At 46.9% G+C, this 14,977-nt stretch overlaps 1 protein-coding gene and 1 pseudogene across 1 annotated transcript; both read left to right on the forward strand.

Moving 5' to 3' along the window:
• Positions 1-357: 357 nt before the first annotated feature.
• On the forward strand, positions 358-1,966 carry LOC144702605 (uncharacterized). The gene has a single exon (XM_078574633.1). The coding sequence runs from the start codon at positions 527-529 to the stop codon at positions 1,400-1,402; it is 876 nt and encodes a 291-aa protein (XP_078430759.1). The 5' UTR covers positions 358-526; the 3' UTR covers positions 1,403-1,966.
• An 11,758-nt stretch (positions 1,967-13,724) lies between these two features.
• Positions 13,725-14,390, forward strand: LOC144702490 (secreted RxLR effector protein 161 pseudogene; annotated as a pseudogene).
• Positions 14,391-14,977: the final 587 nt, after the last annotated feature.

Genomic DNA, 14,977 nt, shown 5'->3' on the forward strand with positions numbered 1-14,977 from the left:
TCTCTCTCGCTCGCTCTGTCTATTCTACCATCCATCTCTCTTGCGCTTCTCTCTTTGATTTGACCTAGTATGCAGAGTTATTTTTGAATTCCTCGACCAGTTCAATGAAATCCGATCCAAGCCGGGCTGTTGGAATCGAGTCGGATCAGCTTATCCAGTCGGAACTTTGGGTCGTATTAGTTTTCTCGATGGGAACCGAACAGACCCGAATGAAGCGTCAGTCGATTTCATGCCCGAACGTTCGAGGTTCGGATTCGGTCGAGGAGATCGAAAACCGTTAGCCTGCAACAGCAAATGAGTGGACAAGTAGCGAAAATCAGGGTAAAGTCAAGTGACAGGATGAGCGAGGAGCGCGGAGATATGTCGTTGCAGCGCATATCGGAACTCCATTGTTGACAGTTCAGAGAAGAGGACATCTAAATAGATTTCGGAAAGGAACTTAATCGAGGATTCTCCTCGGAACAGAGCAAAGAAGAGAGAGAGAAAGAAAGAAAGAGAAACGGAGAGAGAGAGTAAGAGGAGTACAATGGCGTCGACGAGCTCACCCTGCGCGGCGTGCAAGTTTCTGAGGAGAAAGTGCGTGACGGGGTGCGTGTTTGCGCCATACTTCCCTCAGGAAAAGATGGACAAATTCGTCATGGTGCACCGGGTGTTGGGCGCCAGCAACGTGTCCAAGATTTTGAGCGAAGTCGCACCGGAAAACGGGCCAGACGCCGTTGAATCCCTATGGAACGAGGCCAAGATCCATACAAAGGACTCCGTCCTCGGCTGCTCCGGCTACATTCGAGCTCTCCAGGGTGAACTTTTGTCGATCTATCAAAAAATTGGGGTCGTGCAAGCGGAGATCAACGCCATAGTCAACCCTGAAAGTGCGCCGGCCCCGCCTCCTCGCACCACGCATGTCCCGACGTCCCTCTACGCAGCATGGGGCGTCATGCAAGAGATGGGCTTCCCGCCCCTAAATCCGGGTTCAAGCGACAGTCTTCCTGCACTCACTGGTATCCTGAAAGACCAAGGCTCTCCCGCTGCCATGGACGCCAGCATTCTACAAGACGATCCAACGGACGAGGATATCTTGACTTATTTCAACGATTCTGCTTTCTCGGTGGCCGAAGTTCCGCACAACAGTCCGCCACCGACTGATGGCATCAGATGCAACCAGGATCCTGCGAACACGATCGCCATCGCTCGCGAGAACCATCCGACGGAGGCTATGAACGACGGATACGACAGCGATCTTCTTACCATGCTGGCCAGCTTCTCAGAAGACTATCAAACGGAGGATGATGTCGCGAAATACATCGTTGATCCGGCGGCCACGGACGCCGATGTAGACTCTTGTACGAGGAGCTCTCCCTTCACGATGACTTCGACTCGACCAGATTCAAGAAAAACAACTTGAATTGAAAGAAATGTTTTGATCAAGCATTACATCGAGCACGGAGCTCCTATTTATAGAGCAACTATTAAAGGAAAGAGAAAACAAGTAAGGAACATTCTCCCGAATTATTAGCTGGCGCCCCACGTGGACAAAGGTTGTTATAACCGTCTTGGAATGATGAGCTGGCATCCACGTGGAGTGCTTCTCCACCGTTATAACTCACAACGATTGACGGCCACAATTCATCCTGAAAAGTAGAAACATGTTGCGAGCGAAGTGAGTCAATCAGTTTAGTCTCATCTCCGTCTTGAGGTTCTGGAGTCTGGATCATTGTCAACAATCTTCCCCATGATCCAGACTCCTATCATAAACATTTATAACTCCGAGTTGCCTTCTCATGTCCACGAATCTCACACGTCCAAGACCTTTTGTCAGGATGTCGGCAAGTTGATCTTCCGTTCTTACATACTCCACGGAAATCATCTTTTCTTCTACGCATTCTCTGATGAAATGATATCGCGTATCAATATGTTTCGTTCTGCCATGCTGCACAGGATTTTTACTCAAAGTAATGGCCGACTTGTTGTCCAGATAGAGTTTTGGTGCTTCTATTTCTTCTCCACATAATTCCCCAAGAATTCTTCTTAACCACACACCCTGACATGCAGCAGAGGTAGCAGCCATGTATTCTGCTTCACATGAGGAGAGGGAAACTGTCTTCTGTTTGTGTGACGACCAGCTGATCAAGGAAGTGTTGTAGAAATAAACTTCACCAGAGGTGCTCTTGCGATCTTGCTCATCTCCTGCGAAGTCACTGTCACTATAGCCAATCAAGCCTTCCCTTTTGTCCCCTTTCGCAACACCAATCCATACTCAAGTGTCCCCTTTAAGTATCGTAGGACTCTCTTAAGTGCAGAGAAGTCTTCTGATGAAGGTTTGTCCATAAATCGACTGAGGTATCCAACTGCATAAGACAAATCAGGTCGTGTGTGTGTAACATACCTCAAACTTCCAATGATACTTCGGAATACTGATGGATCAACGCTAGATCGACTTGAGTTATTGAATTTCATTCTGGCTTTAGTTGGAGTGTGCACGGCATTGCAGTCCATCATCCCCGCGTGTTTGAGAATGTTCTGGGAGTAGGTCTTTTAAGACAGAGTTATGGAGTTTGCTTCCTGGTAGCAACTCAACTTACCAAGATCACTCATGTCGAAGTGGCTTTTCATCTGTCTTTTGAACTCTTGAATGTCTTTTTCTTCATTTCCGGTCAGCAGAAGGTCATCAACATAAACGCCAATTACCAGATGAGTTTATGCGGATATCTTGCAGTAAATGCCCTGTTCATGTTTGCTTCTCGTGAATCCCAAGGACAACAAGCAGTTGTGCAGCTTGAAGTACCACGCTCTGGGGGCCTGTTTAAGACCATACAGGGCTTTGTGAAGTTTGAGTACATGGCCTTCCTTTCCTTGAACCACAAAACCCTCTGGTTGTTTCACATACAGATCTTCTTCAACGTCTCCATTTAAGAATGCAGATTTAACATCAAGATGGTGCAATGTCCAATCCTTTTGGGCAGCTATGGCAATCAAGAATCGGACGAATTCAAACCTCACCACAGGAGCAAACACCTCCCCATAGTCTATTCCTTGCTTCTATGAGTAACCTTTGACCACCAACCTTGCTTTGTGTCTTAATACATTTCCAACATAATCTTTCTTGATTTTGTAAATCCACTTCAGGCCTATTGGTCTGCATCCTTCAGGTGGTTCTACCAAGCTCCACGTACAGTTTTTGATAATGGCCTTCATTTCTTCTTCCATGTCCGCTCTCCAGGATTCTTCTTGTGATGCCTCAGGGTATGAACGAGGTTCTTCAGAGCATACAAGACATTCATGTTCATCCTGAATTTGTGGAGTGGTATCTTCATATAGCTGAGAGACCGACTTGTACCTCTGATTTTGAGGTACCTCTGAGGATGATCTCTGATCTGAGCTAGTCCCAGCAGATCCCTGATCTTCTTCATGCTCCGCATAATCTTGAGGAGATTCCTCTTCTGCTGCATCAAAGTTGAAAGAAGTTGAATAAACACTGAGAGAAGGCAATTCCTTTTCTGTCTTCTTCCAATCCCACTGAGAGAAGGCAATTCCTTTTCTGTCTTCTTCCAATCCCACTGAGAGTCTTCTTCAAAAATGATGTCTCGACTAATGTGGACAGAGTTGTTAACAGGATCAAAGCACCGATAGGCTTTAGAGCCCAATTCATAACCCACAAGGATCATAGGGGTGCTGCGGTCCTCCAGCTTCCCTCGTGGGAGTTTAGTTCGTTTCACATGAACTAAGGAACCAAACACCCTAAGGTGTTCAATTGAGGGGATCCTTCCGGTCCATTTTTCATAGGGAGTTGCACCCTGTAGAGATGATGAGGATGATTGGTTGAGTAAATATACCGCAGTGCTTACAGCCTCCCCCCACAGCTCCTGGGGTAGATTCTTTTCTTTTAGCATACTTCTGACCAACCCCATGATAGTGCGATTTCTTCTTTCAACAATGCCATTTTGTTGAGGAAAATAAGGAGCTGTAATTTGTCGTTTAATTCCTTGAGAGTCACAGAAAGAGGTAAACTCTGCTGAAAGAAATTCCCCTCCTCTGTTGCTTCTTATACATTTGATCTTCACCCCCTTTTCTCCCTCCGCAAGATTCTTGAACTTCTTGAAGTGATGCAGAGCATCTGATTTCTGTTTCAGACAGGCAACCCACATTAGTCTCAAGTAATCATCCACAATCAACAGAAAAAACATGTTTCCTCCCAAGGTGTTTGGACTGATAGGTCCACAGAGATCCATATGCACAAGTTCTAGTGGATGCTTGCTTTTGAACTCGGATTTTTTTGGAAATGGAGTTCGGGTCTGTTTCCCTGCAAGACAACTTCGACATGCAGAGCCGGGAATCTTGATTCTCGGAAGTCCCTCAACTGAGCCATGATCACACATATGTTTCAAAGAGTGAAAATTTAGATGCCCGTACCTTAAATGCCACAGTCGACTCGTTTGATCTCCTTCTTTTGTGAGTAAGCAGCCTCCAGACACCTGCAGCTTCAGAAGATAGAGTCTTCCACAAGTCCGATTTACTTTGACAAGTAAAGTGCCTCCACGATCATGAATTGTGAGACATCCTTCTTGCATGAGCACCTTGTAACCTTCCTCATCCAATCTTCCCAAGCTAAGGATGTTGGCACAGAGTTGAGGAACAAATAGCACATTTTCTAGTATCATGGCTTCTCCATCCTTTTTTATGATGGAAATGCTTCCCCTTCCTTCTATTTTCACCCTTGAGTTGTCTCCAAATTTCACAAAGCCCTCAGACGACTCATCAAGTTGTGAGAAGAAATTTCGGTTTCCAGTCATATGATTAGTAGCTCCGGTGTCCAAGTACCATAAGTCGGATTTTGGATGTTCACCTTCAGCCCCTTGTAGTAAAAATTCACTGTCAATTTCTTCAAACGCCATTAGCAAGGCTGAAGTTTCCTCCTCTTCTTCTGCGGTCACCGGAGCAGCTTGCGAGGACTCAGTCAGGTAGGCACTATCTCCTCTTTCCCTCTTCTCATTTCGGCATTCATAAGAAAAATGGCCGTACCTTTGACAATTGTAACACTGTATCTTTGATTTGTCAAAAAACTTCCTGTCTCTTCCATCTGCAGTCGAAAACCTTCCTCTGCCTCTGCTTCGACCGCGTCCTCTTCCTCTTCCCCCTGTCAAGAAATCTTCCTCATTCCCAATTCTGGTTTTATTCATAGCTTTGGCCAGTAAGGCCTGCTCCTCCTCCCGGGACTCCCTATCCTTGAGACGCATCTCATGAACAGTGAGAGAACCTATCACCTCATCCAGACTGACCTTGTCCAGATCTCCATACTGCTCCAACGACAGTGTGAGAGCATCGAACTTGGCAGGCATTGCTCTCAGAAAGCGCCTGACCACCTCTTTCTCAATCATCGCTTCACCAAGATTCCTCAGATCCGAAACAATCCGAGTAAACTTCATAGAGAAATCTTCAACTGAATCAATCCTGGTCATGTTGAGTAACTCATACTCCCGCTTCAAAGCCTGGATGCGAGATTGAATAACTCTATCTACACCTAGATTTCTTTGTCTTAGAATCTCCCAATTTTCCCTCGCCGACTTCTTAGCATCTAACAGCAGTAGCTGCTCCTCAGAGACAGCACTCATGATCGCCGATAACGCCATGCGATCCTTCTTCTTCGTGACATTTTCTCCAACTACAGCTTGCCAAAGATCATGAGAATCTAGGTACACTTCCATGGACATGGACCAGATTCGATAGTTGATCGAGTCAGCTTGAGAGTGGGCAGTGACACAGAAAACTCACCGCCGGAGCTCGATTCTCCATTCTTCCTGGCCATCTGCACCTTTCTTGATCTTCCAGTGCTCTGATACCACTTGTAGACTCTTGTACGAGGAGCTCCCCCTTCACGATGACTTCGACTCAACCAGATTCAAGAAAAACAACTTGAATTGAAAGAAATGTTTTGATCAAGCATTACATCGAGCACGGAGCTCCTATTTATAGAGCAACTATTAAAGGAAAGAGAAAACAAGTAAGGAACATTCTCCCGAATTATTAGCTGGCGCCCCACGTGGACAAAGGTTGTTATAACCGTCTTGGAATGATGAGCTGGCATCCACGTGGAGTGCTTCTCCACCGTTATAACTCACAACGATTGACGGCCACGATTCATCCTGAAAAGTAGAAACATGTTGCGAGCGAAGTGAGTCAATCAGTTTAGTCTCATCTCCGTCTTGAGGTTCTGGAGTCTGGATCATTGTCAACAGCCGGTATGCCCGAAGACCATCCAATGGCGCCAGATGCATCGATATATACCGACTATCCTGATCTCCTAGTCCCCAGCGTTCCCCAGAGTCATCCGATGCCACAGTGATGTCCTGAGATATAACGGCGATCCAAATGCCACGTTTGTCAGCAATCAGCACAATCATCCGCACCCAGCTGATGGCGTAAGATACAATGGCGATGCCACCACGATGGTGAACAGCGTTCTGTATAATCCTCCTCATTAAGCTTCCGCTGCCGTAGTTGAACAGTAAATACTGGAATGCAAGTTATTTGATCTATGGGTTTTCGTTAATGGCTTGCTAATTTTCTGGGTAGATGCACTTATGTAAGGTTAGAACCCTGCGCGTAAATATAATCGCGGCTCCCTCTCTATTAGCATTAAGGAGTATAATGACTTCTCTTAATATATCCTGCGTTGTTCCCGACGCCGGAGAAAGTCATAATTGAAGACTCATAATTTAGAGAAGCTGTTTTTTTGTACGTACATAAAAAAATAATATTCCGTGGATCGGAAATTTTAGTTGAAAATTTGATTGTAAAGTTTATTTGAAAAGTCGCTTATAAATGTCCAATTTTGCATGATATGTGCATGAGGAATAGAAGTAGAGTTCTTCCGTTTCTACATTCTCTGTCATATTTTTCTTTTTTCTGTGCAAAAAGCCAGAAGAGAGCCGTGTTCTCCTAGAAGCGGTACTTTGGCAGGCAAGGGTCTGGAGCAACATGTATGTGAGGTTCGCATGTGAATCGTGGTGGGATGGCCAGATGAAGAGCGAAGGATGCCGTAGGAGGAAAGGTAAGGCCCTTTGTCAATGATATTTTTTCTTCGCGTTCTCCCACTTGGTCCTCTCTTTCTCCCCCTTTCTCCGTTTCGTTATAGCCCTGTCATTGCTTTAATCTTCCACACTCACTTGCTCTTTCTGTCCCACTCTAAATCTTTGACTCATTGAGTCTTCCACTCGCCCTTGTAATCACTTTCTATTCCCTTCCCTCACTCTCTCCTTTTAACGCTCTCACCACCTTCCTCTATAACACTCTCAATGTTTCTCGCACTCTCTCATTCTCTCCCTCGGTAACTCTCGCTCTCGCGCTCTTTCGCGTTCTCCCTCTCTTCCTCTGTCACTCGTTTCCTTTCTGCCTCGAAATCACCTAATATATATTGCTCTCGCTCTATCATTAACTTCTTATCTCTTCCGCTCACACTCTTCCACATTTTGACTCTATCATTATCTCCCTTTCTCTCCCTCGCACACTTCCATTCTTTGTTGCTCTTAATTTCTATTTCTCTCCGTTCTCACCCTTCATCACTCTCATTCACTCCCTGTCTTACTCTCGTTCTCCCACCCTCACTCTCTTACTATTTCTTCCCACCTTACGATGGCCCTCTGTCACTCTCACTCTTACTTCCGTGTTCTTCCTACCTCGCGATGGCCCTCCCCCTCTACCTCTCGCACTTTGTCGTCCTGTCACGCTATCTCGCTCTTTTGTTGTCCCCCACTAAATATTAAGCTCTTCCTCGGACATTTTCTGCCTCGCTCACTCTCTCATTGTCTCCCTCTTTAACCCTCTCATATATCCAGTATCTCAATATCTTACTTCCTCACTTTTACATTCTCATACTCTCTCATTTCCCGCATTTTTATTTCTTGGTACACTCAATTTACTCCCTCTCACTCCCTCGTTGGTTCACTATCTCCTTCTCTCATTCGATTAACACTTACTCTACCTCTTCCGCTTGCCCTCTCACATCCGGCTTCACTCTCTTACGCTTCCTTACATGTTTTTCCCGTCGGCCTCGGAAATAGGACCTGCTTCGACCGAATGTCGTTAAGTGAAGACCAGGTATTATCAAATTTTACTTAAGTTCATGCTATTTAATTTGAGATGTAAACTCTATTTGCTGACACAATTCAACGATTTATATTAAATGGTTGATTTAAATATGATGGGCACTGAGGTTTGTCAAAATAGACACCATCACCTGCGTTGCATTACTGCTCCGAAACCAGTAATTCTAACGATAACCACCAACGATTGCAAAAGAAGAGGCGTTGTGGTGAAACTCGACAAGAGCGGCAGTAGAATGAAGGTGTAAACGCAGAAACAAAAGTTTAATACTACACTTCGTATGGGGTAAAAATCTCTAGTGTTTTCAAAGTTGTATTTTTTTAATTTTTAAAAGGTACAAAAATTTACAGGTAAAACTACAAAGGGATGAAATGACAAATGTTGGCAATAAATATGGTACAACCATGCTCTGTATTTGTTTCAAACCTCACTGAACTAACAGTATTTATAAATAAATCCACTTATGTTCCCTAAAAGTAATAAATTCAATTTAATTTCGGAATTTTTCATAGGTGTTTGAATGAAAGGAGTGAGTTTAAGATGGATAAATAAATTTATGCAGTACTTGGGATTTTGGGATAACTTGATTAATTTTCTTTGATTTAAACCGAAACAGAAGTACAAACAAACACTAAAAAATTATGGACTAATTTGATGTACTTTTAATTTACACCAGAAATGTAAACAAAATATTCTTAGTTTTTTTTCCTCCAACTACATTCATACCCGACCGAATAAAAAGAAAATACATGGTAATTGGGGGCTTTAATATTTTTTAAAATGCTGAAATTTGGAAAAAATTGGAATATTATTTGTTTGCTTTTTTTCTGATTTGTCAAATATATAAATACTAATATAACTACGTACGATAGTTTAGATCATTCAAACCTGTTTGAATCGGTCAGGTTGCTTTAAGATTAGTTGAAAATTTGTGTAAATTCTTCAGGAAGTAACTCATTCTGTCTGAGGGTTGCAGTGCTGTGCACGCGTACTATCAGCGGGGAAGGAACGACCTGGGTGTTTGCAAGATGACGTGCAGCGCAGACCACCGCAGAATAGGATGGGCAGACTGTGTGGATTAAAGAAAGGTGATTTGCAGATTATAAAAGTCGAATTGTTTTGGATCTCAAAGTGTGACTATGTTGATGACAATGGAATATAGAGAGTGAGAAGGGATGATCTTGGATAAAGAGAAGGGTGGATATTAGAGAGAGAAAAATAATCAAATGAATAGATATAAAGGAAATCAAATAAATGGTGTAGGAGGAGTTTGGAGAAGAGTATTAACAGGAAACTACTTTACCTTTTTTACGATCATCTGGGAAACAAATGTGAGGTATGGATAATGTTTTCGAGAGAGATGTAGTTAGTTATATATATAGAGTAGGAAAAGCATCTATTTAGAGTAAGAAGTGATAGATATAAAGGAGAGCTTGATAGACGACAGCGAAATAAACGACAGCGATCTTCTTATCATGCTGGCCAGCTTCTCAGAAGACTATCAAATGGAGGATGATGTCGCGAAATACATCGTTGATCCGGCGGCCAGGGACGCCGATATGCCCGAAGACCATCCAACGGCGCCAGATGTATCCATATATACGGACGATCCCGATCTCATGGTCGCCAGCGTTCCCCAGAATCATCCAATGCAGAGTGATGTCTTGAGATGTAACGGCGATCAAAATGCCACGTTCGTCAGAGTTCAGCACAATTATCCGCAACCAGCTGAGGGTGTCAGATACACTGGCGATGCCACTACGATGGTCAACAGCATTCTGTATAATCCTCGTTAACCTTTCGCTGCCGTAGTCGAACAGTAAATACTAGAATGCAAGTTATTTGATCTCTGGCTTTTCGTTAGTGGCTTGCTAATTTTGTGTTGAAAGTAAGTCCTAGAAGGCCCGCGGTGCTCCGGACGTGGCAGTTTGCAACGAAAGAAGTGCGACAAAAGCGGAGCGTGGAAATTCCTCAACCGTTTGTTGATGCACGAGCTGCGCGACGTGCGACCATTTTTCCCAGTCTTCCTTAAACGTGCCAATCGAGTCAGGATCGTGGGATGATACGATTCTGAATTTACTATTTAAGTGATAGCCTGAACACAGCACGTAGTACAATAAGTTGTTGTTTTCTTGCCGTTGGTTTGCGACACTCCTGAGGCGAGAGAAATTTGAGAAGGAGAGAGATCCTGTGTTGAAGGCCAACATTTGGTACCAGAGCCCTCCGCCAATCTCAAGTACTCGCATGGAGAAGACGTCGTTGATCCCGTCGAGCAGTAGCAGCAGCGGTGGCGGTGGTGGAAGCATGAGTTCGTATCAGTACCCGCAACTCTCAACGGCACACTACACCAGCTGGGCGTCACGGGTCCAGGCGATCATGGAGAACCAGGCGTCTGGACAGCCGTCAATCGGCGCCCGATGCTGCTGTCGACATCAAGCTGGATAGGAAGGCGAAGGCGCACCTACTCCAAGCACTTCCGGAGGACATTCGGATGCAGGTGGCACAGAAGAAGACTTCGAAGGAAATCTGGGAGGCTCTGAGCACGAGGTTCGTAGGCGCTGATCGTGTCAAGAACGCACAACTACGAGCACTGAAGAGCGACTTCGATGCCATGCGGATGATCGATGGCGAATCTCGGCGATTATGCAGGAGGCTGTCGACGACGTTGGTCAGATACACCAACGTTGGAGGAACGTTGGATGACACGGCCCTGGTGAAAAAGCTATTCGACACCATGCCGGATCGATATCTGCCTGTCATCGCCGGCATCGAGCAATTCTGTGACATCGACATGATGCTGTAAGAGGAAGCGTTGTCCCGGCTGAAGGCGTTCGATGAACGCACACGCCTGCGCCAAGCCGGTGGCGGAGTTAATGTTGGTGAACAGCTTCTCTTCACTCAGGCCGAGTGGGAGGCGCGGCAGAAGAAAAGTGGAGGTGACTCATCATCAAGCCAGAAGGGCAAAGCATCCGAGGAGGCGGGAACCGTGGTCGAGACGGCAGTGGTTGTAGCCGGGGTCATGGTAGAGGTGCCCGTGGAGAGCCGCAGAACGCTCAAGGCTTGGGTGGCTCTGGAGGTGGTGCCGTGACAAGACTCACATACGCTGCTTTAATTACAGCAAAATGGGACACTACTCCACGTGGTGCAAAGCCCCAAGAAGGCGGAGGAAGTCCACCTCACGCAGACCGGCGACATCGAACTAGCACTGCTCCTCGCAGTGTCAGAGGAGTTACCTCAAGTGATTCCGTTGCGCAGGAAGAACTATCACTGCCTCGGCAGATGGAGCAGCGGTGGTGTTGCTGAACGAGGAGAACATGCGGCCTGAGCTGCACCCGGCTGACTGCAGCACATTGCCGACTTCCATGTGGTTCCCCGACAATGGCGCAAGTCACCACATGACGGGGGACAGGCACCAGTCCCGGGAACTGGACGAGGTCGTCACTGGGAAGGTGAGATTTAGGGATGGCCGATCGGTGGAGATCAAGGGGAAGGGATCCATATTCTTTGCTTGCAAGAATGGAGATCAATGGCTACTACGAGGTATACTACATTCCCAGCGTGTGTAGCAATATGGTCAGCCTTGGCCAACTCACCAAAACAGGCCACAAGGTGATCATGGACGAGGATCAAATTCAAGTCTTTGGGAAAAATCTGATGCGATTGATTATGAAGCTGAGGCGTACTCCAAACCGGCTCTATAGGATCGAGCTCACCTTGGCATACCCAGTGTCCTTGACGGCGAGCTTGGATGATCCGGCGTGGCTGTGGCATGCACGCCTAGGTCATGTAAATTTCGAAGCACTGAAGATGCTTGCCGACAAGTCGATGGCAGGAGGAGTGCCACCGATATCCCACCCACAACAGCTCTGCCAGGGCTGCCTGGTGTCCAAGCAGGCGAGGCATACGTTCTCGGCAGCAGCAAATTTTCGGCCGGAGAAGCCGCTCGAGCTGATCCATGGGGATCTCTGTGGACCGATCACGCCGGCGACAAATGGTGGTAACCAATATTTTTTGCTTCTTGTGGATGATTGCACTCGCTGGATTGGGTGTATGTGATTAGAACAAAGGACTAGGCACTTCCAGCATTCACAAAGTTCAAGGCGCTGGTTGAAAATGCACGGGGACGCAAGATCAAGATGCCATTACAGATCGTGGGGGAGAATTTATCTCGGTCGAGTTCACACGGATGTGCGAAGACTCCGGCATCGATCGGCAGTTCACCGCCCCGTACACACCACAGCAGAACGGAGTGGTGGAGAGGAGGAACCGCACGCTGATGGACATGGCGAGAGCCTTGTTGAAGAGCATGTCTGTACCAGGAAGGTTTTGGGGGGAGGCACTGAGGCACGCCGTCTATCTCCTCAATTGACTGCCGACAAAGGCCATGGGTAGCCGCACTCCATATGAAGCCTGGACGGAAGGAAGCCACATCTTGCCCATCTCCGCGTGTTCGGGTGCAAGGCGCACGTGAAGGTGACAAGCCCACACTTGAAAAAGCTAGACGATAGAAGTCAACCGATGGTGTACCTTGGCGTCGAGGACGGGAGCAAGGCACATCGGCTATTTGATCCACATCGTAACAAGGTACATGTTAGTTGAGATGTTTACTTCGAGGAGAATGTGGAATGGAGTTGGAGTGTAGGAACAGCAGCAGCCCAATCATCGGAGTTTGTTGTTAAAGAACCAATGGCTGGGGCAAGTCAGTCGGCATGGGCATTCATATCGGCTGGAGCAAGGGTGCCATCAGCTAAGGCAGGTGCGCCATCGGCCAAGGGAGTCTCATCGGCTGGGCCAGAGACATCTGATCACAGCATTGCGACGTCACCTCCGGTAGGGGCCTCTCCTCTTCTAGCAGGTGGAGATGAATCCCACGACGGTCCTGTCCGGTACAGGCTCATCGCCGACATCATGAAGGAGACGCGTTGTATTGATCTGGAAGAAGCATAAGAAGCCAATGAAGAAGCACTGTTGATGGAGACGGAGGAGCCGTCATGCTATCGTGAAGCGGCTGGCCAACTAGAGTGGGAAGATGCAATGAGCAAGGAGATCGAGTCAATCGAAAGGAATGAAACGTGGTCCTTGGCAAAGCTTCCAAATGGGCATATGGCAATCGGCCTCAAGTGGGTCTTCAAGCTCAAGAACTCAGATGGGGAGGTGATCAAGCACAAGGTGCGGCTGGTAGCAAAGGGGTATGTGCAACATCAGGGTATCGACTTTGAAGAAGTGTTTGTGCCAGTCGCCCGCCTTGATAAAGTATGTGTCATCCTTGCGGTTGCAGCAAACTGAGGGTGGCAGGTGCATTACTTGGACGTCAAGTCAGCATTCCTCAACGGTGAACTGCAGGAGGAAGTGTATGTTGCACAACCAGAAGGTTTAATGGTGAAAGGCAAGGAGCATATGGTGTATCGGCTGCACAAAGCTTTGTATGGTCTTCGGCAAGCACCGCGAGCTTGGAACGCACGCCTCGACCAGAGCTTGAAGGACCTCGGCTTCACAAGGTTTGTGCAGGAGCAAGCAGTGTACACCCGAGGAAAAGACAGCACTAGTATTATCATCAAATATATGTTGATGATATCGTTGTGACTGGTCAAGATCCATGGGCCATAGCACAATTCAAGTAGCAGATGATGGCCAAATTCGAGATGAGTAATCTCGGACTGTTGCACTACTACCTCGGCATTGAAGTGGCGCAAGGCGAAAGTGGAATCTCCATCAAGCAAGTTTCATATGCCAAGAAGGTGCTGGAGCAATTCGGTATGAGTGAATGTAATTCCACCAAGTATCCCATGGAGCCGAGGATGCAACTGCATAAGGATGGTGAGGGACACCCAGTGGACGCCACGGAGTATCGCTGCATCATCGGGTGTCTCAGGTATCTTCTCCACACACGGCCGGACCTGTCCTACGCAGTTGGTGTAGCAAGCAGATTTATGGAGCGGCCTACTGTCATGCATCACAAGGCAGTCAAACAGATCCTGAGATATCTGAAGGGAACAATTCACTTCGGCCTGGTGTACAACAGAGGAGGTGTAGAGGAAATCACTGGATTCATTGACAGTGATCTGGCCGGCGACATGGATGATCGCAAAAGCACGGGAGGTATGGCGTTCTATATCAATGAATGCCTTGTTGCTTGGAACCCCCAGAAGCAGAAGACAGTGGCGCTCTCGTCATGTGAAGCCGAGTTCATGGCGGCAACAGCGGCAGCGTGTCAAGCACTGTGGCTACGAAGTTTACTGTGCGAGCTGATCGGAGAACAACCAAAGCCCGTGAAGATGTTCGTCGACAACTAATCGGCGATTGCACTGATGAAGAATCTGGTGTTCCATGGACGCAGTAACCACATCAACACCAAGTTCCATTTCCTTAGTGAGTGCGTCGAGGGAGGTCAGATTATTGTTAAGTTCATTAGAACGGAAGAGCAAAGAGCTCACCCTTTGACGAAGGCATTGCCGGCGGCAAAGCTGGCGACGATGCGGCATCTACTCGGTGTCCGCGACCTTGGGCCACTCCAGGATTAGGGGGGAGAATGTTGAAACTAAGTCCTAGAAGGCCCCGCGATGCTCCAGACGTGGCAGTTTGCAACGAAACAAGTGCGACAAAGCGGGCGTGGAAATTCCTCAACCGTTTGTTGATGCACGAGCTGCGACGTGCGACCATTTTTCCCAGTCTTCCTTAAACGTGCCAAACGCAGGAAGTTAGGATCGAGTCAGGATCGTCGGATGACACGATTCTGAATTTACTATTTAAGTGATAGCCTGAACACAGAACGTAGTACAAGAAGTTGTTGTTTTCTTGCCGTTGGTTTGCGACACTCCTCAGGCGAGAGAGAATTTGAGAAGGAGAGAGATCCTGTGTTGAAGGCCAACATTTTGTGGGT

This window comes from Wolffia australiana, chromosome 4 (genome assembly GCF_029677425.1).
Source record: "Wolffia australiana isolate 7733 chromosome 4, ASM2967742v1".
NCBI lineage: Eukaryota > Viridiplantae > Streptophyta > Magnoliopsida > Alismatales > Araceae > Wolffia > Wolffia australiana.